The 20,519-nt window shown below is 56.4% G+C and overlaps 4 protein-coding genes across 4 annotated transcripts; 3 read left to right on the top strand and 1 right to left on the bottom strand.

The window, feature by feature from the left end:
* Nucleotides 1-2,814: 2,814 nt before the first annotated feature.
* Nucleotides 2,815-4,680, top strand: BESB_067420 (uncharacterized protein; the record flags this gene model as incomplete). The annotated part of the gene is made up of 1 exon (XM_029365135.1): nucleotides 2,815-4,680. The coding sequence occupies one exon, from the start codon at nucleotides 2,815-2,817 to the stop codon at nucleotides 4,678-4,680; it is 1,866 nt and encodes a 621-aa protein (XP_029218718.1).
* Nucleotides 4,681-6,850: 2,170 nt separating this feature from the next.
* Nucleotides 6,851-7,747, bottom strand: BESB_067410 (uncharacterized protein; the record flags this gene model as incomplete). Its single annotated transcript, XM_029365134.1, has 1 exon — nucleotides 6,851-7,747. One exon carries the CDS (start codon nucleotides 7,745-7,747, stop codon nucleotides 6,851-6,853), a length of 897 nt encoding a protein of 298 aa, XP_029218717.1.
* Nucleotides 7,748-9,744: 1,997 nt separating this feature from the next.
* On the top strand, nucleotides 9,745-14,726 carry BESB_067400 (DNA/RNA-binding protein KIN17 domain-containing protein; the record flags this gene model as incomplete). The annotated part of the gene is made up of 11 exons (XM_029365133.1): nucleotides 9,745-9,870; nucleotides 10,428-10,549; nucleotides 10,855-10,966; nucleotides 11,349-11,438; nucleotides 11,818-11,928; nucleotides 12,135-12,419; nucleotides 12,681-13,045; nucleotides 13,284-13,382; nucleotides 13,689-13,767; nucleotides 14,036-14,174; nucleotides 14,674-14,726. 11 exons carry the CDS (start codon nucleotides 9,745-9,747, stop codon nucleotides 14,724-14,726), a joined length of 1,581 nt encoding a protein of 526 aa, XP_029218716.1.
* A 2,511-nt stretch (nucleotides 14,727-17,237) lies between these two features.
* Nucleotides 17,238-20,212, top strand: BESB_067390 (zinc finger, c2h2 type domain-containing protein; the record flags this gene model as incomplete). Its single annotated transcript, XM_029365132.1, has 5 exons — nucleotides 17,238-17,591; nucleotides 18,207-18,312; nucleotides 18,743-18,861; nucleotides 19,428-19,640; nucleotides 20,153-20,212. 5 exons carry the CDS (start codon nucleotides 17,238-17,240, stop codon nucleotides 20,210-20,212), a joined length of 852 nt encoding a protein of 283 aa, XP_029218715.1.
* Nucleotides 20,213-20,519: the final 307 nt, after the last annotated feature.

The raw sequence follows: 20,519 nt of genomic DNA, 5'->3' as shown, positions 1-20,519 counted from the left end.
ACGTATTTGCTCAGCGAATACTGGCGCAACCAGTTACCGAACATGGCTACGTGGCGCCACGAAGGCAGTGACGGATTTGGTGAGAGATCACTGCATAACAGCGATGTGCTGGGCTGGGCCCAGAAAAAAAGCGGTCTCACGTGACGACACCAGCGGTGAGGTTCTCTCCGGGTATCCCGATGAGGGACGTCACCGGGCGGCGGTGGACCCGACAGGCTGGCGTGCCGCCGTTCCGTCGGCTGAGCTGCTTGTCTGAATAGCATCGCTCCAATAATAAACACGTTTATCTATTAAAGAATGACCTTCATAATTACCATATCTATTTAGCTACTGGTAAGCCCTTGTCACTCTTTAGGCTCTACAGAATGTCTATTTCGGCATCTGCATCTACTCATCGTAGTCGGGCGCACTGCCGTGTCTCGTGATGACGCCGAAGTATCGGAGACAGTCGTCGCATGCGTGCGGCAGCAGGATGCCGAAATTCACACGCTGTAGTCGAATTCTCACACTGTCGGTATGACACTGCCAAGTTTTTAGGTGAGCACGAACTGCTACCTGTTCATATATCGTTCTTAGTCACCACTCTTGCTAGGCGCTTCTATCTGCCACCAGAAGTTATGCGCGATCCGTGATCGTTGCCGCTGTAGGTCTCGTTGGAGCCATCCTTATGGTCCTGTAGCGGCGCGACATCGTGGTGCGACTGCTGCAAGAAGAGCATGCACGTTTTGGGGCGGTATGTGCTACATGGGAACCAAAAAAACGGGCTTGAGTGCTATGGATGCTTGTACACCGCCACCACGAGATATGCGCTCCCCAGCGGTCGTCACGAGACTTCGATGTATTACAATATAGCGGAACAAACGTCATTGTTCCAAGATAAAAGGGACAAGAGTTATCCGAAGGATGCACGTTTAAGAGGCCTCGTTCCAGAAGAGTTTGGGGACTCAGGTCCGGCTGGCCACCTCAACACAGCTCACCACACGTACTGCAAGGCGTTGTTCTGTAGCCCGTATGGATGCCCTGATGCATCTGCGCCGTACCATGCGGACTCAATTGCCTAGTCCATGCGCTCTGGCGAGATATCAGTTGCACCAGCGTTGCTCTACACCTAGAATGGCGCCACCACATTGAGCTCCACTGGATCTGCCTGCTGTGGTCGATAAAAAACACGTTACGGTGTATGCTCAAGTGAAAGCCATTTTGGCATGTTGCTTTGTTGTTCGTCGCTCAGCATGAATTCCCCGCTAACGCATGTAATTGAAGCCCTCCTATTTTATTATGGTCGGGTCTGTGTCAGGGCTACTGCACTCGCTGACATGCCTTATCGAAAACCCTAGGTTGTATTAGAGGAACCGCAGCGCCGCAGCACCTATACTTGCACGAGTGTTGCCTTGGCACAGAGGCCCCGCTCACCCTCATCTCTGCAGTCCGTGCGACGCGACACCGGTTAGCTGGCTAGTCTCACCAGACTACCCACGTGACCCGGCCTCATCGGTGTGCTCACCCCTGTGTCGGCGTTGAGTTCCGAGCTTCCAACTAACCGCAGGAGCGGAAGAGTTTTCTTGCGCAGAGCGCTTAGTGACCGCATGAGAGCGCTGAGGACTGTACCGCTTCAAAGTCGTTCGCTTTAGTGGCAGTACCTCGGAGATATTTTGAAAGGAATACGATGAGTCTGTCCATTACAGCTATGCCTGGATGGAGAACCAGCGCCGGAGGCCTTGCGAAATAATACGCAAGCTTTCGGAGGGGCACTCTCATCATGGTGAGGCCGCATTCTCGACCGCATTCGCACTTCCTGCTGCCTAAGAAGTCCTGCTGAAATTTGTACGCTATAAGTAGGAAGCTCAGGAGTTATGCTTCGCTCATGATTCACGTGATGGCGTGGGAACATATTAGGCTGTACTCGTGTACATCTATGGCGCGCTACACCTTGCCGATCGGTTAGGTTGGAGCAACGTTCTTACATCCTTCCAGATTGAGAAGAGATTCAGGAGCCGTGAAGTCACGTCTCATGTAGAGCTGCCAGTTTCTATGCAAAGCAGGGGCGAAACGCGATGGTGTTTTCCCGCACCTAAGTCTCCTCGTTGATTCCTTTGTTCTGTGGCGTTGATGCAGATTGCCTAACTCCCAGCTCGCCGAAATCACAGGGTGGCCGCATGTTATCGGATGCGAGCTACTGCAGACGCAAATCGATGACTGATTGGGTGTGCAGTTATTGGTTCCCACAGTTGCTTTCACTAAAGCGAGTCGGAGCGGTTCGGCGGGGATGCGGGTGGAAAACCGAGGTCAGTAGCTCATTCTGAAAACTGCTGAGGCGGTGCTCAAACGCCGCATGAAGTACTACCATAGCGGTCAAGAAACTCTAAGCCCGGGTAAGAGAACAATACTTTTTTTTAATTCATCAACGGAGTTTCAAGTGCCGTTCTTACCCGGCGTATAAATGTTTTCGTCAGCTTCTTGGATTCTGCCCCACGGATGACCCAAAAATGGGCCCCATGGAATGCGCGCAACAGCACCATCGTTTACGGTATAAGTATGGTAGAGGGTGCAGCCGTCTTGTTGGAGGCAGCGATATTGCAAATCCCTCAAACTGGGCGGGACGGCGTCAACGACGACAGAGCCGGGGGCCCTCAATGCTTACAAATAGGCTCTGATTCATTCGTCATGGGATATGCTTGTGCTTGCTCACAACACACAGGAACAAACAGAGTCGATCCAGCCTCTTAGAGGCAAGCGAGCCGCTTAGAATGACCCAGGCGTGCCCTCGGTGGCACCTAAACCCATAGTCCGTCAGACTTCGGAGACTTCACGGGCATGGCGGGAAGTCCAGTCGCTCATAGGAGCGCCTGGTTTGAATCACCACCGACACCTGCCCCTGACGTTGATCGACCCACGGCCGCAACCGCTTCAACGATAACCCTGAAGTCCGGAGAGACACACCTGGGTGCGCCGTCGAAGGTGGAAGCCCCCGCGTCTTCTCTTGATATTCGCCCAAGTGCTCGAGGACTGGTCGAGGTCTTGCCTGTCGTATCTGTTAGGGAGGCCGTGCGAAGGGGACTTTTCGGGCTTATGCCAGGCAAAAACCCGTCCTCTCCCAGTCTGCCATCTTCAATGCAGATAAGCATCACACCGCATGTAGTGCGCGGAACCGACGAGAATTTGTCTTTCACTTGCGGGACGACAGCAGGTGCTGGTGCTACAAAGACATTCCAAGACACAGCGCGGCAATCTGGAGAGTCTGTTGCCAGACGGCACTCAGTAGACTACCACCTGCCGACCGTGCCCCTGTCTCAAGCTGTTGCGGATTCATGGCCGCACACTACGCCTGCAACGCCCTTTCAATCATGGGCAGGTTTCGGTTCGGGGCGACTGCCGACTTCTTCCGGGGACACAGGAACGGCAGTTCCCATTCGTCGACGAGGCACGTATGAACAGCCCTCAAGCGGCAACACTCTAACTCTTCAGCGCCGCGCTTCCTTACCTGTCTCCATTGCTGAGCAGCCGGGAGGCAGCGGCGCGTTTCAGGGTGTCGGCTTGCCACTGCACAACGACGGTGTCTTCAAGGCAGTGACAGAAAAACACGTTCGATATGCCAAGACCTCGGACAGCCAACGGGAGGGAGGTATGGCACGCTCTCTTTCAGGAACTGCTCTGCAGGCCCCTGTGGAGTCTGCGCCGCGACATGCAGCGAAGCTGCCCGGGGGGAGAGACATTCGCGCTTTTGCTGGTACGCGCGACGCGCCATTTGGAAGTGTTCATCAACACGACGTGCCCAGTCAGGCGGAAACAGTGGAAGGCGGTCCTCATAACGAAGGACCCGGAGCGGCAGACGACCCCACACTCTCGCCTGAAGCGGCAGAGAAACCGATGCCTCACCTTGAGGCAGCAGGCGAACGGAAGTTCCCCCTAAGCTCGTTGACCCCACCAGATTCCACCATGGGGCAAAGTGGGGAAGGGCGGGGGAGAATAGACAAGGCAGCTGCCGATGCGTCTTTAGTCAAAGGTAATTCACTTTACCCCTGTGTCTTCGTGGCGTATGATGAACAACCTCGGGTGTGCGTCAACATATCCCCAACTTTTCAACCGCAAGTACGGGTGAGGAGAAGCTCAGCGCCTTCGGTGCAGATTTTTACGGACCTGCCGATGGCAATCTGCCAATGCTTTCAGAAGCCCGTGGACACAGTCACCAAGCCAGCGCGCCTGGTTCCGGCTTGGCTTCGAGGAGGAGCTGGGCGGGCCGATGTAGACGCAGGGAGCATTGAAGGCGCAGAGCGTGTAGAGCATGCACAGGGGCCGCAAGTGCTCAAGCCCTTGGAGAGTCGTGGCCCGTCTGGATACATAGCCGGCGAGCAAGAGTGGTTGTGGCATGTGGCGCAGCCCACTATTCTGATACAGCCGGCAACAAGTCAGGGCAGTAACCGTGCCACAGGTTATAACGCTGGAGGGCAGCGCGGTCGCGGGCATCAGCCGTTTGTAGTCGTTGACGTGACAACCGCTTGGTGGCCGACAGTGCAGTTGCAGTACGTGGATGACGAGCAACAAGATGAGACTGCGGACACTTCTATCGAGGCTGGGAGTACCGATGTCCAAAAAAAAGAACCTGTAGTGGGCCCCGGAATCTGCGTATGGAGTCAAGAGAACCCAGGTTGCGTCGATCAGCGATTGACAACGCGAGCGTAGGATGCTTACGTCTGCGGCCCCGTGCGGACGAACTGAGCTCCGCTAGACCGCAGCGATGATGAAGCGTCGGTGGTGTCATGCTACGTGGCGGCTGATGGTCAAGAGGAATCTCTTAACATAGAAATATGGTCGTGGCGAGGTGGTCTGGTCCCGAAACGGGCAAATGAGTTCCATAAAACTCCATATCCGTTTAGATGCGCAGGGGGATAAGGTGCATAGCATGTTTTGCATTCGGATGCACAAAAGGTAATGTCACTGTGTTTACCGCGTGCTGGACCCTGCGCCAGTGCTCTGTGATGGTGTCTAAGGTGTGTTGTCTTCATTGTGGTCAAGACCTACCTGCCTGATGAAGCATCCCGCGTGACGCTGCGCCCCTTGTCGGGGCTCTTGGTGCGACGACAGAGAACGAAGGCGTCGGCAATCGTGCGCTCCGTGTGATGCAACTTCTTGCGAAATCCGTTGCCCAGAGCGATCCCCGATCCCGTCTATCTAGACGCAGTGCCCCGTGGCCTGTTTATGGAAACACGGTTGTACAAATGCAGAGAGTCCGCCCAAGGAGAGCTACACGTCAAAGCAGGGCAGCAGCATGCAATTGCGTCAAAGCATAGCTCGTGGATGACTCACGCGGGTGTAGCGCCTCAATCGTTACCGTGCAGACGTACTCGGCAGAGGCAGGGACGTAAGGAGTGTACGGAGAGACATTGCCCCTGCCGGCAATGCTGCCTTCAGTCGTACTTGCAGGTATCGTGTCTCAAAACGCACTCAGTCGCCGCCCATAAATCACTCAGCAGGTACAGTGGGTTGCAGGGATGAGCTGCTTGTCTTCCATAGAACTTCAGCGGAGCGTTAGACTACAAACGAGCTTACCTCGCTGTTAGGAGTAGGTGACTAACTCGCACTAACTACTGTTCGTTGGAGGCACGCTAACGTGACACGGCTGCTAGAAAGAAACCCTGCTGTTGGAGACCCGTATGGGCAGTTCTCAGTGGACGATACTCGCCTCTTCGGTGTCGGCCCTCGTCGGTGCTGCGACTGCGCGCGAAAACTGTGTGAATCTTGGCATCCGACTTCAGTCAAACCTGCATAGATCACGGCTACCACGGATGATACGTGCCACCCGTTTTCTGAGCTGAGGGTTCTTCTGTGAAATTTGGCAGACACCCCGTCTCAGCTGATGCCTTGCCGTAACGGTGCTGCCAGCGATTCTTCGCTGGCTTAACCCACGTGAAGCAGAAGCTTCATTAACAGGCATTTACGTTTACATCGAGCAATCGGGCTAACAGTCGTCAAGGGCGACAGAGCAGCCACATGAATCAGTCACTGTGGTGCACTCATAATATACACTGGATCGAGCAAAGCCACCCGTCCTATCATGGCGGCGCTAAGCGACGGGGGAACGTGAAGAGGCCAGTCCGCTGCCATATTTCCATAGACGGCAGCTATTCTGTGCCTGTGTATCACAGAAAATCGAGCCCCCATTCTCGTGTAGTGCTCCAAGCACTTTACAGTGTGAGAGATAACAGCACCGCATCAAGATCTCACCCTCCTCCCGATGGATCGTATTTTTCACACCACCAACACAGACAGTACTGGCGCATTCCTACGCGACAAGGAACGGAAGATGGCTTTCTTTCACGGCCCACGACAACGGAGTAACATTCACCAATTTGCGCGTGTGAACAAATAATGGGCAATAATAGTGGCGCTGGTTCCCCCTTTGCAGACGTCCCTCCACACGAACCGACACAGGCCGAACTTTGTGCACGTATGGGATAGACGTGAAGATTAGCCGCTACATTTTTCTGCCCCAGAAACGATCACTCTCCGGCACTAAGGATTTGTCGAGCTCCCAACCAACCCGCGACGCAAGTCTCAGAGGAGAACCCAGCGGCTTTCGCAGTCTGCCGCGTTGTCGTGTTGCGCTACGCCCTCGCACCTGTATATCTTGGCCGCATGTCGTTACCTCTCTCAGCAGTGAAGAGCAAGAAAGTTCGAAAGTCACCACCTTCGCAGTGAACAGTTGAGGGCAACAATATTTGCTGTGTGACATGTTGCGTCTTGTATGGTTTCCTTCCTCCGCGGCAGCTGGCAGCCGCGACCTGGCTCTGGCTGCGGGACAGGAATAACTGTGACATAGTCCAATACACACTGTGCGGATTACAACGCGACTTTACGCGGCACCAGTCCCTTGCCCCCCCGCGGTTGTGGATGCCGTCCACGACCCGCCTCCTGGCGCAGGCCCCCCCCGTGCTCCCGAAATGCTGCCGTCCCTACCACTGCTAGATGAGGAAAACCTGCTGCGAGCATGCTCCTCGTGGTCTAGTGCCGCCATAACCTGACTCAGTTCGACACTAAACAGCTCCGCTGTTGCCCCCGGAGCTTGGAGTTCCGACAAAGCGGGAAGATAGATCTCTCGAGTGATGGTGTCCCAATCGTACGTTTCGTTCGGGCGTAGGGATGCAACGACATTTGCATTGATTGTATCCGCTCTGACTGAAGCTTGTGACTCGCCCCTGTCGCCGGCAGGAAAGACGTCGGGGCCCCCAGACGAAAAAAGCCGATTCTGCAGCTCTTGAACCTCCACGCTTTTTATCATGAGTTTAGAGTAGAGAACGAGGATATCGGTTTCGAGGGACAAGGCGCAGACATCATTACCATCTGCCCAGTCAAGCTCGGCGCATGTGCGCGGCCCAATCCAGTCCAACGCATAGAGGCTAAGATCCCCAAAGCGAAGATCAGAATCACCCCGAGGTTTCTCACCCAAGGCGGCATAATACGCTGCCATTGTGTGCTTTTTCCTTCGCTGTTCGAGCTTGTGCCGATCCAATCGCTGAGCCTTCAGCTGCGCCCGGGTACTTTGGAGCTGGACCTGCTTCCCCAACAGTGCCAACCAGAATTCTGCGTCTTCCATGGTGTCAATCGTCCGCGCAACCATGACAAGGTACGATGGATCTGACCACCTCTGCAGGAGAACTCTGGCCCAGGGACTGTCTTTCGCAAACCCCTCTTCTATCGCCGCCCGGCGCACAGCCGCTTCTGCCACCAAGCCAGGGCTGGTCGTCACCATGTGCATGACGGCGGGGGCAATTACAACAAAAAGGGGGATTCTCCATGAGGAAGGTGAAGACCCTTGACGAGGACAGCCGTAATAAAGAGAGTTACACTGAGCGGACGGGCTCTTCTGGCAAGACGAGGGACATCCCGACCCCCGGGGGCCGCGGTGGGGGACACCCGGTGGAGGTATGTCATTAAATGCCCTCATTCTTGCTGCTGCATGTTCCACTTCGCTGAACCGTAAAAACAAGGTAGGAAAAAAGATTGTTAGCTGGGTTCGACAAACAAACAGTTCATACACTGCGCACACAACGCAGGCGCTCTAAATATCCGGACTTCCGCGGGCACACCGCCGGCCTTCCGATGAATCCGGAATCTGAAGCGGCAGGCAGCCGCTGCACGGAAGAATAAGAAAACAATTCCGACAATCCTCTAGGAGGAAGCTGTTTTTTCCCTCTCATGCCGAACCAGATCCCACACACGACGAGCGCCACCCTGGTAGCGGTTTTCGCATAGCGATGGTTTGAGGCGGCGCGAACGCCGGACCTGAGAGAACGGCTAACTTGGGACACCCGAGAGGGCATGAATTACTACGCAAAGCAAGATTTTGAGCTTGCTGCAATGCTTAGTTGAAGATACTCGCACGGGACGTATTAGAGGCCGGTCGAGTTTTCAGGACAACCGACGTATGTACGCGGCAGCGAAGAGCATGCTGCGTTTGGTATTCCGGCACTGGCAGCTCAGCGGTGCCGCCCCTAACGCGGCATTACGACACTGAACACGACTGCCATCACACCACCGTATATATTAATACCATAATGCAAGGAATCATGGCTCTGGTCGAAGAACACGGGTCGTGCACGCACCTCTTAGCACGATGCAGTGCCCCCAGTCTTGCGCTCACTGCGGCTCTCCGTCTGCCTTACCGGTAGCGAAAGGCCTCGCAGGGCTCGATGGTCGCATGCATTGCAAGCAGCTCATGGGAAACATGCACGAAAACAACGATGTCTGCAAGCGACTGGAAATAGTAACTTCCGTTCAGCGGGCCCTTCTCGTTTCTGCCAGAGTTAAACTCTCTGAGGAGGCACACGACTCAAACAAATCCATGTGTATTGATGCTGGTGGCAGTCTCTGCCTGCAATCCTGTTGTGTCGGCCGAGCCGAGGACACAAGTGAATGCGCGCGCGGAACCTCCGGCGTGCTGTGCGAGTCACGTATTGCAAGCGTGCACCACACACGTTTTATTTTCGGTTAGCATCCACGAAAACGAGCTTGTATGTTGCATGAGGAGCGTGCCGACGTTGATCCCCTGGAAGTTCTTCACGAGAAGTTTTGAATTTCTGGCGGTCTACACGTCCGCGCCGACCTTAAGCGCTGCTCAAACTCGAATTTCTCCTGATCCCACCTGGGAGCTTCACTGTCAACTGCTTTTTTCGGTGTCATTAACATCGATGCATCGGTCGCCGCTCTCTTATGTACCATTATCGAGAGCAAGGGAGGCGTTCCAAGTAGACAGTGCTGGCGCTTGCCGTTGCAAGAGAACGCGCGCCTCACAACTCCGCTGCCCTTGCGTGGAAATGCTTACCGTATTTGAGTTGCTCTGCGAGTTGGCGCATCTAGTTAGGCGGGATCTGGGCATTTTGCGGCACGGGAGCATGTGGGGGCGATGCTGAGACAGAATCGGCATCGGTCGTAGTGCTGCGTGCGGCATCGTGGCGCCCGTCCGCTAGCTCCGTTGAAGTGGCTGTTCCAGTTGTTGCTGCTTCCCGATAAGCGGCAAGCGAGATCCGAGCATACATTTGTTTTTGTCACGGACGCGGCGAATACGAGCGCTTTTTCGCCGGGCGTCAGAGAAACCCCCGTTTGAACTGTAAGCGGGCGCAGCAGGTGTGAGCGCCGTACGCGACGTCACCTCTTAATCCTCAGCAGTTGAGGCAGACGGGATTCTCTCCAGGAATCAGGCAGTCACGCTTTGCCATTTCAGGGACCCTGCGCTGGCGCGGCGGCACGATGCCGAAGGCGGAGTTTGGTACAACGAAATGGATGAGCAACAAGATCAAGGCTTCGGGGCTGCAGAAGCTGCGGTGGTATTGCCAGATGTGCGAAAAACAATGTCGGGATGAAAATGGATTCAAGGTAGGACGGGGTCGCCTCCAACTCGAGGTGCTCGCCACCCTGCGTGGGTGGTCCCAACGCCAGGGAGTTGTGACCTGTCTCAAGCCCCCCGTTTGCCGTCGTCCTCCATGTGCGCTCCAGCTTCCGCGTCATCACATGTGTTTCATCGAAGATTCGCCGACGACTTTCGGCGTCGCTAGGGGACGGTTCCGTGAATCTGCACGCAGGGAAGCAGAGGAGCGGCGTCAAGTCCTGTCTCATTTTTGTTCGCTTGCCGACAAGCACGCCAGTGTCTGCAGAGGATTTGCATTTGTTTGCATCTCCACGTGTGCTGTGTGAAGTCACCGCGTTTGTGAGCACGTGTTTGGCGACAGGAATCAGGCCAGCTCGTCTGCTTCAGAGTGACGCCACTCCCCTGGCGTTCCTCGTGCTACCACTTAGGCGCTGGTTCGAGACGACAAAAGTCCACTTTTGCTAACGAATGTCTGACTCTTCACATGCTGTTTTTCTAAAACTTTCAAAGATGGAGTTGGTAAGCGTTGTGTCGGCTCGCTCCTCGGCTCTGGTGTGTGCGTCAGTGTCATCGGATGTCGGAAGGGCATCAGCGTATGATGCAGATTTTTATCCAGAATCCGACCAAGTTCATGGACGACTTCTCCCAGGAATTCGAACGTGAATTCATGCGGCTCATGCAGACGAGGTACGCCGGCGTGCGCGCCCTTCACTCGACTGGACCGTGGGGACAGATGAGTTCTTGGGGTGTTGCCGTTTCTTTGCGCTCATGTTAACGGCGAGAAGGCCGCTTTACCGTGTCCGGCAAAGAGTGCGGTGGGGGCCGCCTTCGCGGCGTTCGACCTACGGGTTCAGCATGCTCGCGCCAACCTGCAAGAAACGGCAACAGAGAGGTTTTTCGGTTTTTCCTTGTGCATGCACCGGACGCAGCCGTTCCAGTCCGGGCACACTCCCTTGAGTGTCTCTCCGCGCTGCTCCGCCTGATTCCTCCAGATACTGCAGAACGCGCGTGCTGGCGAACTCGGTCTACAACAACATTGTCGCGGACCGCCAGCACATTCACATGAATTCCACCATTTGGGTCACGCTCTCGGAATTCGTCCAGGTCAGCCGCCCGCGCTCATGGCCTCAGCGGGCCGCCGCTGAGCGGAGGGAGGACCGGGGGAGGGGGGGGGGCGGAAGGGGGGGGGCTTCGAGCTCCGGGTCTTTCGCCCGGCACATGGACAGGGGCCGCCCGCGGCTGGAGGAACGAGCGGCTGTCTCTGTCGTCTGCAGGCGAGATGGCCTTCCCAGCGGCGCGTGCCGCGACGCCGCCCGCCTTGGGGATGGCCGAGGGCGCCCACCCCGCGCGGCGCAGCTCTGCGGGGGGACAGCGGAGGGCGCGCTGACTGCGGAGTTGAGACAGGCTGCAGATAGCGGCGTACCGTGTGGCTTCTCCGAGGTAGATTTGCCGATCCGGGTTGTGCTCATCGCTTGCCTTTTTGCAGTACCTGGGCTCGACGAATAAGTGCAAGATCGAGTTGACACCCAAGGGGTGGTACGTGGAGTACATCGACCACGACGAACGCCGCCGGCTGGTAGGTTGGTCCGACTGTCGGCTTTCCGGCGATGAGGGAGTGGTGCTGTGTGGAGCGCGACTTCAGATTCTGTAGCCCAAGGGGGCTGCGCGATAGGCCTCTAGGCTGGCCGCTTCGTTAGGAGCTGCGCTTCGCTCAGAGCGCATGCTTCCCTGTCTCTGTCCTTTCATTTCGAAGCCAACAATTGGACCGCGGGACAGCTGCCGGAGACGCAACCGGCCTAGGAACTTTGTAGAGGGGTCTACATTCGCGGATGACCGTCAGGTGCACACGTGCCGTGCAGAGGCTCTGAGAGTGTGGCGCCACTTGTTTTTGCGCTGTGCGATGGACGGTCTTCGCCACAGACCCAGTGCGCGTGTCTTGTTCGCCTCTGTCTCAGGAGGAGCAGGAGAAACGCCGCAAAGTCGAGTTGTCTCAGGAGGAGGCGAAGGCTCGGCGGCTCGACGAGCTGGTTGAAGAAGCGAAACGCCGTGGAGGATATCAGCAACCTGTAAGTCTGCCAGCTGTCTGGGCTGGTATCTGTGCGCGTCACTCTCGAGAATGCCAGAGGGGAGACAGGCTGGAAGTTTGTCTTCATTTGTCCAGCTGAGTCCCGGTCGCTCTGCCGCATGTGGGCGCCACATTGGCCTGTCTGCGCGGGCGCTTCCCGCGCGCGAAAAAGCGTGAGAGGCGGCTTTGTCTTTTCGGTCTCTCCAGGAATACACACCGCTGTTGAGGAAAGAAGGCGACAACAAAATCGTGTTGCGAGGCTTGGCTGTTTCGGCTGAGAAGGCTGGGGGAAAGGAAGACGGATCAGGCGGAGGGCGCCCCGCCAACGCTCTGAAACTTCTCGAAGCCGAGCTCAAGAGGAAACGGCGCGCTGGCGACGTGCCGCACAAAGAAACTTCGGCAGGGAGGGACGAGGCTCGAGACCGCAAAGGCGGCGCCGCGACGAAGCTGCCGTTGGAAGCGGAAGGCGCCCCGAGTTCGAAGAAAATGCGAGTACGCATACGAAGAAGCATACAAGGCCAGCGACATGCGGCCGCAGTTTCGTGCTTCAGTTCGCGGGACACCTTGCATCGGGACTCCGCGGAGACGAGCGGCGTGTTTCTGTTGCGTAAGGCGTTACTCAGCACCCCCACGTTGCCTTCGGCGACGAGTGAGGCGGCGGCTCTTTGGATTCCCGCGCCGGCCAGAGTGTCGGAACCAGGGTGCCGTCGACAAGGCGGGTCGTGTCTGCTGCTTTCTTTCACTGTTTGGCAGTATCCCCTTCAAGAGGCTGAGTGGCTTCGCCTGGAGATCGAGCGAGACCACGCGGAGCCCCGCTGTGCCGCCCCTGAGGAGAGAGAGAGAGCGAGCGTGGAGGACGAGTGGGGGGCCTACAGGCGAGATGCGAAGAACGGCTTTGACGGCCTCTGCCGGCGCTTAGCGGACGCGCGTAGAGCGAGAAGCAGCGTTCGCGAAGGGAGCTGCTCACGCGGAGATAGCCCTGACCACGCACACCCAGGCGAGAGACTCCGCCGACGGCCATCAGAGTCGCCCGAGAGCGAGTGCGGACGAGACCAAGGCAGAACAGACCAGGTCGAGGATCTGGAGCCTCCCCCTCATAAGCACCGTGACAAAGACTGGTAAGCCTACGACGCACTGTCGCCAGTGCTCTGCCCTGAACAACGCAGAGTCGAAGAGAGTGCTTCTCTCGCGCTGGGACTGCCGTCAGGTCGTCCCTTCTCGGTTCGGGGAAATGTGCGCTGTGTGTGCGGCTGATGCCGACGAGGGAGGACTCCCCCCGCGGGTCTGAGCACGTCGAGTCGGGGGCTGAAGACCGGCTGTGGTTTCCGCGCCTATGTTTGGATGGTCTTCCGACAGGTGGCTGCGGGAAGGCTGCGTTGTCAAAGTGATGCACGAGGAGCTCGGTGATGGACGCTTTTACAAACAGAAAGGGAAAGTTCTCAAGGTCGAGGACAGGTGAGCTTCGGCAAGCTTTTGGACGTGGAGCTGCGCCGTACATACGCAGAGTTAAACGGCGGCCGCATGGCGACCGTGCGTCTCGAGGTTTCCTTTCCTACGCCCAGCTCTCGAGCGTCTGGGAGGAGTGGACTGTGTTGTGGCGCGTTGCATCAACGAGCTGCTGCGACCGCGCGGGCATTTTGTCTAGAAAACTGGTGACGGAGTCTGAGTCTGAGGGACAGGCCCTCTACTGGCAGTTTTTGATCGGTTGTGAGGAACAAGCGAGTGGGTGTTCCCGTCTTTCCCTCTTCCACTTCCGGACAGATATGCGGCGTACGTCAAGATGCTTGAGAGCGGAGACCTGATTCGACTCGATCAGACCATGCTCGAGACAGTGATTCCCGTAAGCTGCGCACTTCCACGTGCTTTCCTGTTGCCAAGAAGTGGAGCTCTGTTGCCGCACTAACAGGGTAGGACCGTGAAGAGCGAGGGAATCCGCGTGACGAAGATGCGTGGATACCTCCTCTGCAGAGGAGTATGCCCTTACGGTCAGGTGTCGCGAGGGATTCGCCACGCAGAGAGTACTGCGGGGATGGCTTTCAAGTCGGCGTCTCTCTCAGCGGGAGAGCCGCGGGTTGTCTTCTGTGGCCGATGTGTCCCGCTGCCCTCAGAATATCGGCGGGAGTGTGCGGATAGTGCTCGGCGAGTGGAGAGATCATGAAGGCAAGATGGACGGCCTAGACACGGATAACTTTTGCGTCCACGTGGTCATCCACGCGGGGCCCATCTTCAAGGCGCGGCCGGGTCTCGGTAAGCGAGTCGTGAGTTCGGCGCTGCTTCAGCATGCGCCGCGCTCAGGCTAGCCGCGAAGCAGAGTTTTGACGGAAGCCAACGGTAGTGGCTGTGGTAGAAAGAGGGCGCTGGACTGTTGGCCTCGCGCTCCAGAGTGCAGCCAGTCGAGGTGTAAACTTGGGCCCTTCCTCCTTTTTTTAGTCACCCGTGCGCGCAAGAATACGGCCCTTCCATGTTCGCGTCAGATGTCCACGAACTGCTGCAAGTACCTGTGCGTTCGCTTCGCGTCAGCCGCAGCTGGGTGTGTTGGTCAAGAGAAGATACGGTGTTACGGGGGTCCAGGCCTCTCGGCAGCCGTGTCGAACTCGATGCTCGTCTCAGCGTGATATTCTGCAAATCCATCTACGCGGGTAGTCGCTATTCATCTGCGACCTGCCCCTCTCCGGCTCCACCATTTCGTGGTTTGTATCGTCAGCTCCTTGTTTTACCTTTCCCCTGATGATGCGTTTATGCTCAGCTCCCTTCGTCGTGAAGGGTCTGCCGTACGAGCACGTTTGCAAGGTCGGTTGAGCGCCTACGGTTAAGGATTTGGCGTCCGCGGCAAATCCAGTCTTTGCCCTGTCTTTCTATAGCCTAGAGTCGGATTCAAAAGGCCATACACGGCGCTGTCTTCTCCGCGAGGGCTGGCAGTGTCGGGGGACCTGAACGCTTTCGCGTCTGAACGCCGTTGGCGAGAGAGGAATGAGGCGGCCGAAGCGAGCGCCACGTCTTCCACGGCGCTTACTTCCGCTGTTTGTTCGAGGAACGGAGGGGGTCGTCTCGGTTTCATAAAAGTCTGGTGTTTTGTTCGTTACAGCACGCAGACAGGCCCCGACCTCTCAGCTGATTCCTCCGTGCAGTTCTGCCTCTTTTCTACACAAAGTTTTTTTCGCGTGCTGCTGCGGAAGAGCTACGCTAGTTTTCCGCGGTGAAAAGAGTAATACATTCTCCTGTCTGTTGGTCTTCAAAGGAAAGCGGGACATGGATAAACCATACTGGACGTCTGGTTCAGTGTTCATGCTGTCTATCCCTATCTTTAGTCTTCTTGTCTGGGAAGGGGCGGCATGTGAGGGACGTGCCCCGGCACAGACTGGCTCTTGGAGAAACTGCGATGTCTCCGGAGCAGGACATACTTTACTATTCCGTTCCTATTTCCTCTTTCGATGGAACAGTGTCGCCCAACTGGCGATCAAGTTGCTTTTGGCAGGGCCAAGAAGAACGCTGACGGAACCTACATAGCGTCAGCGTTGCAATTGTGACAGTATGGTACACACGAAATGCTTGAGCGCTTGTACTCGGCATGGAAGACAACACAGAGAGCTCGTCTCTCAAGTATCGCAGGAGAGCGTAGCGAGTAGCGTGTCTCTGGGTGACCTCGAGTTTCCCTTCTGATTCGCTACATATTCGCCGAAAGCATCCTAGGTCAAGCTAAAGCTTGCGAGCTCCGCAGCTAGAGGAAATGTTTCACGCATCCAGACGTTGCCTCTAGCGTTTTCAGGCTCTAGGTGTGTCACGGCCAGCGAGCCCCTCAGAGGTCCAGCGGACGTAGGAAATTGGCGCATGACAGTTTGTCTGTTTCTGCTAGAGCTGTCGCCAGAGTGTATGGCGGTACTTCTCATGGATCTTAGCGTTCGTCTGAGGATTGCCTGGGGCCGGCGAACTCGAGCAAGTCGTGTAGCTGGGTGTGTTGCGTATTATTGACATGAAGCCCGCCTGAGGGGGACGTGTTGCACCGGCTTCCCTGCGTGCACCAGGTTGGCCATGAATAACGTGTCTGGAAACGGGTTTTTGCCTTGGAAACGCTGCAGGATACTATCATGTTCTACGCGGAGGCGAGTATTCGGCGTTCGGTCTTGCCTTTTCCGTCGAAATCGCCCCGTAGACTGCAGCCTGAGCGAGCGTCAGAGCAGGCACGGCCGAGCTGAGGCAATCGACGTGTCCGCGGCTTGATACATGCCCTAGATTACGCGGGAGGCCCCTCCTGTTTTTCTCTGAGTGGATTCTCTTCTCCAAAGCTGGATGTCGCGATGATAGTGCACGGAAATATTTTTGGGAGGAAACGAAGCGGCACATGCGGCAAGTGACGCTCTCCCCTTCTTTCCGCCTGCGCCAGCGCCGTCGAAAAATTATTGGGTCGCTGTGTGCACCTCGCGTGGAGTTCTGCATGCGCGCAACATTCACGGCCGACTCTTTCCGTTGTTGGAGCCAGCTGTGGTCCCCGTTGTCTAGACGGCCCAAGGACGCGGGCTTTGATTGACTATGAACCGCTCTTTCGTTTGCGCAAGACGTCAGACGGTCGAGCCTGTCTACTTGTTGTTGACGTGATCGGTAAAGGGGCTTTATGCAGTTCCCTGCTTTGTGAGCAGGGTTTCTGGGGTTGAAGCTGTTTCCCTTCATCTTCAACTCCACGGTTTTCTTTGCCTTCCATCTCCAGTGCCGTTGTTTAAGAATCTACTCGATTCAAGTACGGGAACTCTGTCGTCGCCCCCCCCACCCACAGTGGCGGCGTTTTTCACTCTGTGAACCCGAGGGCAAACGTTTCAGCAAATCGTAATCTTTTCGGCATGCTCTTGGAGAGCTTCGTCAAGCTTTTTTTCGTTACGGAGCCCGTCGCCGGTATTCGAGCGTTTCCAAAGTCGTTTCAGTACTCGTCGTCGTGTTTAATCTGTTGGGCGGCGCAGGCGGGTCGTCGGCCGTGCAGTTTTTTCCCTGTGTCCCAATTGTCACGCCGGCATCCTCGCACCCGTCCTTGCTACTCCAAGGAAGTGTTTGGCGTCGACGGGGCCGTAGGCTGGCGTCTGTGAAAAGGACTGCGGGAATCATCGTGAATCACGAGTAGCGAGCCCTTTTCTGTCCTCTGTCCCACTGCGTAGTCGCCTCGCTCCATTCTCCGAACAGCTCCTGGAGAGCGTGTGCGCGTAGTTCCTCTTCGTCGGTTACCGACCGATCTTGTTAGCGCAGCAGTAGCAGCTGTCTGGGGGAGGTTGCGGAAGACCTCGGTTTCGAACGTTTGGCATCTTACAGCGACTCCAGGCGGCCAAGATGGGGCGCAAGAAGCGCAGAGGAGCGACTTTGAAGCCGTTCTGCTACTACTGCGATCGAGAATTCGACGACGAGAAAGTCTTGATCCAACACCAGAAAGCCAAGCATTTCAAGTGCACACAATGTGCAAGGAAACTGGACACAGCGACGGGTCTGGCCGTGCATCTGCTTCAGGTTCACAAGGAGCAGATCGACGCCGTCCCCAATGCGCTGGCGGGGCGAGACATGGTTGAGCTCATTGTCCACGGAATGGAGGGCGTTCCGCAGGAGGTCATCGAGGAGCGCCTCAGCAAGCAGACCAAGCGAAACGAAGGCAAGGAAAGCCAGAAAAGACAACGCGTGAACTGGGCGCAGGTAGGTCGTGTCTTGCACGCACGCGGCCTCGTGCGTGACCGCCGATGAGCCCTTTCGCCGCAGTATCGTCCGAGGCGGCGACGTCTTGGCGTTTGGTTTCTGTAAATGAGTTATATCTGGTGGTCAGAACTGGGCGCTTAACTGCTCGCATCTACTCGCTGCGCGTAACGGCACGACCCATTCTTGACCGCGGCGAGGATGTTTTCGTGCGTACCTCGACTTCGAGTTCGCTGCGACAAGAAGGCGTGTGTGTCGGCGTATATAGCAACGGCGTGTTGTCTGCCCTCGAAGAAAGCGCGAGTGTGCAGTTGTGGAGGGGCGTGCGGGCTTCGCTTGGTTTCGACGGAGATGACAGGGGAAGCAGCCGACGGGGCGGAGTGGGTGCCTCTTCCGTTTACGGCAACGCGCCCCTCGTTTGGAAGTTTTTCGTTGAGCTCTGAGCGCTCCGAAGCAGGCACTGACTGATTCTCTGGAGTTTGGCGCGGACAGAAGGTGTGGCACTCTCTGTGATACATTTGCCTACGTGCCTGGGACCGCTGCCGAGCGTCGAAGGAACAGAGGTCAGCGAGAGACGACAGGCATCGCTTTTGTTCGGTGTCCTGTCTTCCTTTACAGGTGACGATGGCGCCGACCTCGATGGAGCAATTCGCACTCCAGGCGCAGCAAGGCATTCTGCCGACCTTCGTTGGTCTGCCCAGTCTTGTGCCTGGCGGTCTCGGAGGTAGGCATACCGGCTCGATGGGTGTCTGTGCTCCGAATAAGTTTCCCAGACCCCGAAGTGGAGACTCAGCTCCCAGGAACGTCGCGGTCGAGACAGGCGACACCGCGCCGTACGTCCTCAAGAGATCTGCGTCTGTTTGTCTCGGTTGTTCCTTCGCTCCTTTCCGCTTCCGGGCTCTCTCCAAGTCGCGCAACCCCACGGCTGTGCTGTCAGGCGCGTTGCGGCGTTGTAGGTGCATGCAGTGCATTGTCTGCTCTCATAGTCGCGCATGGCGGAACGGAGGTCTTACTCATCACGTGCCAAGAGAAACTGCTTTGTGGTGCTGCTGCCGACGGTCATCGGGAATTCGGAGTTGCGATATATATATATATATATATATATATATATATATATATATATATATATATGCGTGTGTGTGTGTGTGTGTCAGCTGCAGCTGGCGGGTTGCCTGGTCTGCCGTTCCCTCCCGCTGTCGGCTCTGCAGGGTTAGCGCCTGCGCTGCCCACTCCGCCAAGCATACAGGGCCTCTTGGGGCAGACTGCGGGACAGGTTAGATCTCGAACCGGAGGTTGCGAGGGCGCCGTAGCGGCTGGCGCGGATGAAATAGTCTGTCGAGTGTGCTATGCCGTGGGGCGTCGTGGCCTGCCGATGCCGTCTTGTAAAGCTTGATGGACGCACGCTGTGGAAAAGCGGAAGTGCCGCCTCTTTAGGGTTGGGAGCTCGCGGGCAAGACAGGTAGTCGTGAAGGCCGGAATAAAGGACCTGTGAACGAATCGAGGGTACAGGCGTCGGAGGGAGGGGTGTGGTGACTGTGGGGACTGAGGCTGAGGGCGTTCTGGCGGTGGAAGGAAATTGCACGCTCGCGTATTGCCGCCATTCCATGTTGTCACACAATATGTTGAAAAACAACCGTCGGCTCTCAGTCTGGATATCCGTCTGGACTGGTCTGGCGACGCAAGAGTGTGCGTACCGAGTTTGCTCGGGATCTCTCAAGGAGGAGTGGCCGCATGAAGAGCCATGTCTGCTCTGTGCAGGCAGATGACGGGGATACTCATGTCAATCGCAGCACACGCTTGCGAAACCAAAGGCCTTATGTGTTGGTTTTTTTTTTGCAGTTGGCGCCTGGACTTTCCGCCGTCGCACCTGGAGGTATTCCAGGTGGCTTGGGCGGTCCACCCGGTTTGGACGGAGCTCTCGGCATGTGCTCTTCCATGCCTGGAGGGGCGGTGCAAGGCTCGGTGGCAGCTCCCCCGCCTGGAAGGCCGCCTGTCAACTTCGCTGCACCGCCGCTACCAGCAAATGTTGCGCTGTTGTACAACGATGATATGGTGAGCTCCCGAGAAACTGGTTGTGCCAACGCCGAATAGATTGCTTATGTGCGGGGCGTGGGCTTGTTTTACCTAATCAGTCACCAGCGCTATCGGATAAGAAGGTGCCTTAGAGAAAAGGAGGACGCTTGCGACTCAGAAACACATGGGCGTACTCTTTCCGAAGCAGTGGCATCGCCATGTGGGCGACTTGCGCGTATCAGTAGGCGAAAAAAGGAGGACAATATGTGATGCCGCACGTGAGCAGCCGCATTGTACACTGAAGGATAAATTTGCGAGTCAACTGTCTCCCGGCGGGTTGTCTAGTTCTGGACGCATGCTGAAGCAAATTTGAAGTGTGCGTACACGTCCAGTGCTTTGGTGTTGCTGGGTTGTTCTAGATTTCCTTCCTCACGCGCTTCCTGGCGGGTGCCGTAGTGCAAATCGATATAGCCTCGCTTCGGCTTCTGTGTGGAGCGAAATCTCGCGTGTCGGTGTGTGTTGCGTGCCTTCTTGCCCTGCTGCTTTTGCAGATTTCAATGGAAGAACGGCGAGCTCATGAGCAATTCGGCTACAGAGAAATTACTGCATGAGTCTTTTTCGTAGATGTGATGTGACAAAAAGCTGTTTTTCACTTTAGTCAGGAAAGCAAAGACCTCGGTGTGCATCGTGCGAGACCCCATGGCCTCACATCCTACATCCTGTATTTCATCTCCATCGTTTCCATGTCGCCGAGAAGAAATGCCGCTCGTCTGTCTCGATTCCTTCTCAATACCGTAGTCAGGTTATTATTTTCACCACATTCAGGTACTTGGTGGCGCATGGTGGCATCAAGAAGCTTCAACCGTGACTTCAGCGGCCTGCTGACGACACCTTCGGATAATAAATAGTCTGTCATAG

Source organism: Besnoitia besnoiti, chromosome VI (assembly GCF_002563875.1).
Source record: "Besnoitia besnoiti strain Bb-Ger1 chromosome VI, whole genome shotgun sequence".
Lineage (NCBI taxonomy): Eukaryota > Apicomplexa > Conoidasida > Eucoccidiorida > Sarcocystidae > Besnoitia > Besnoitia besnoiti.
Note: the sequence above shows the minus strand (reverse complement) of the source record. Positions and strands in the feature narration are given on the sequence as shown.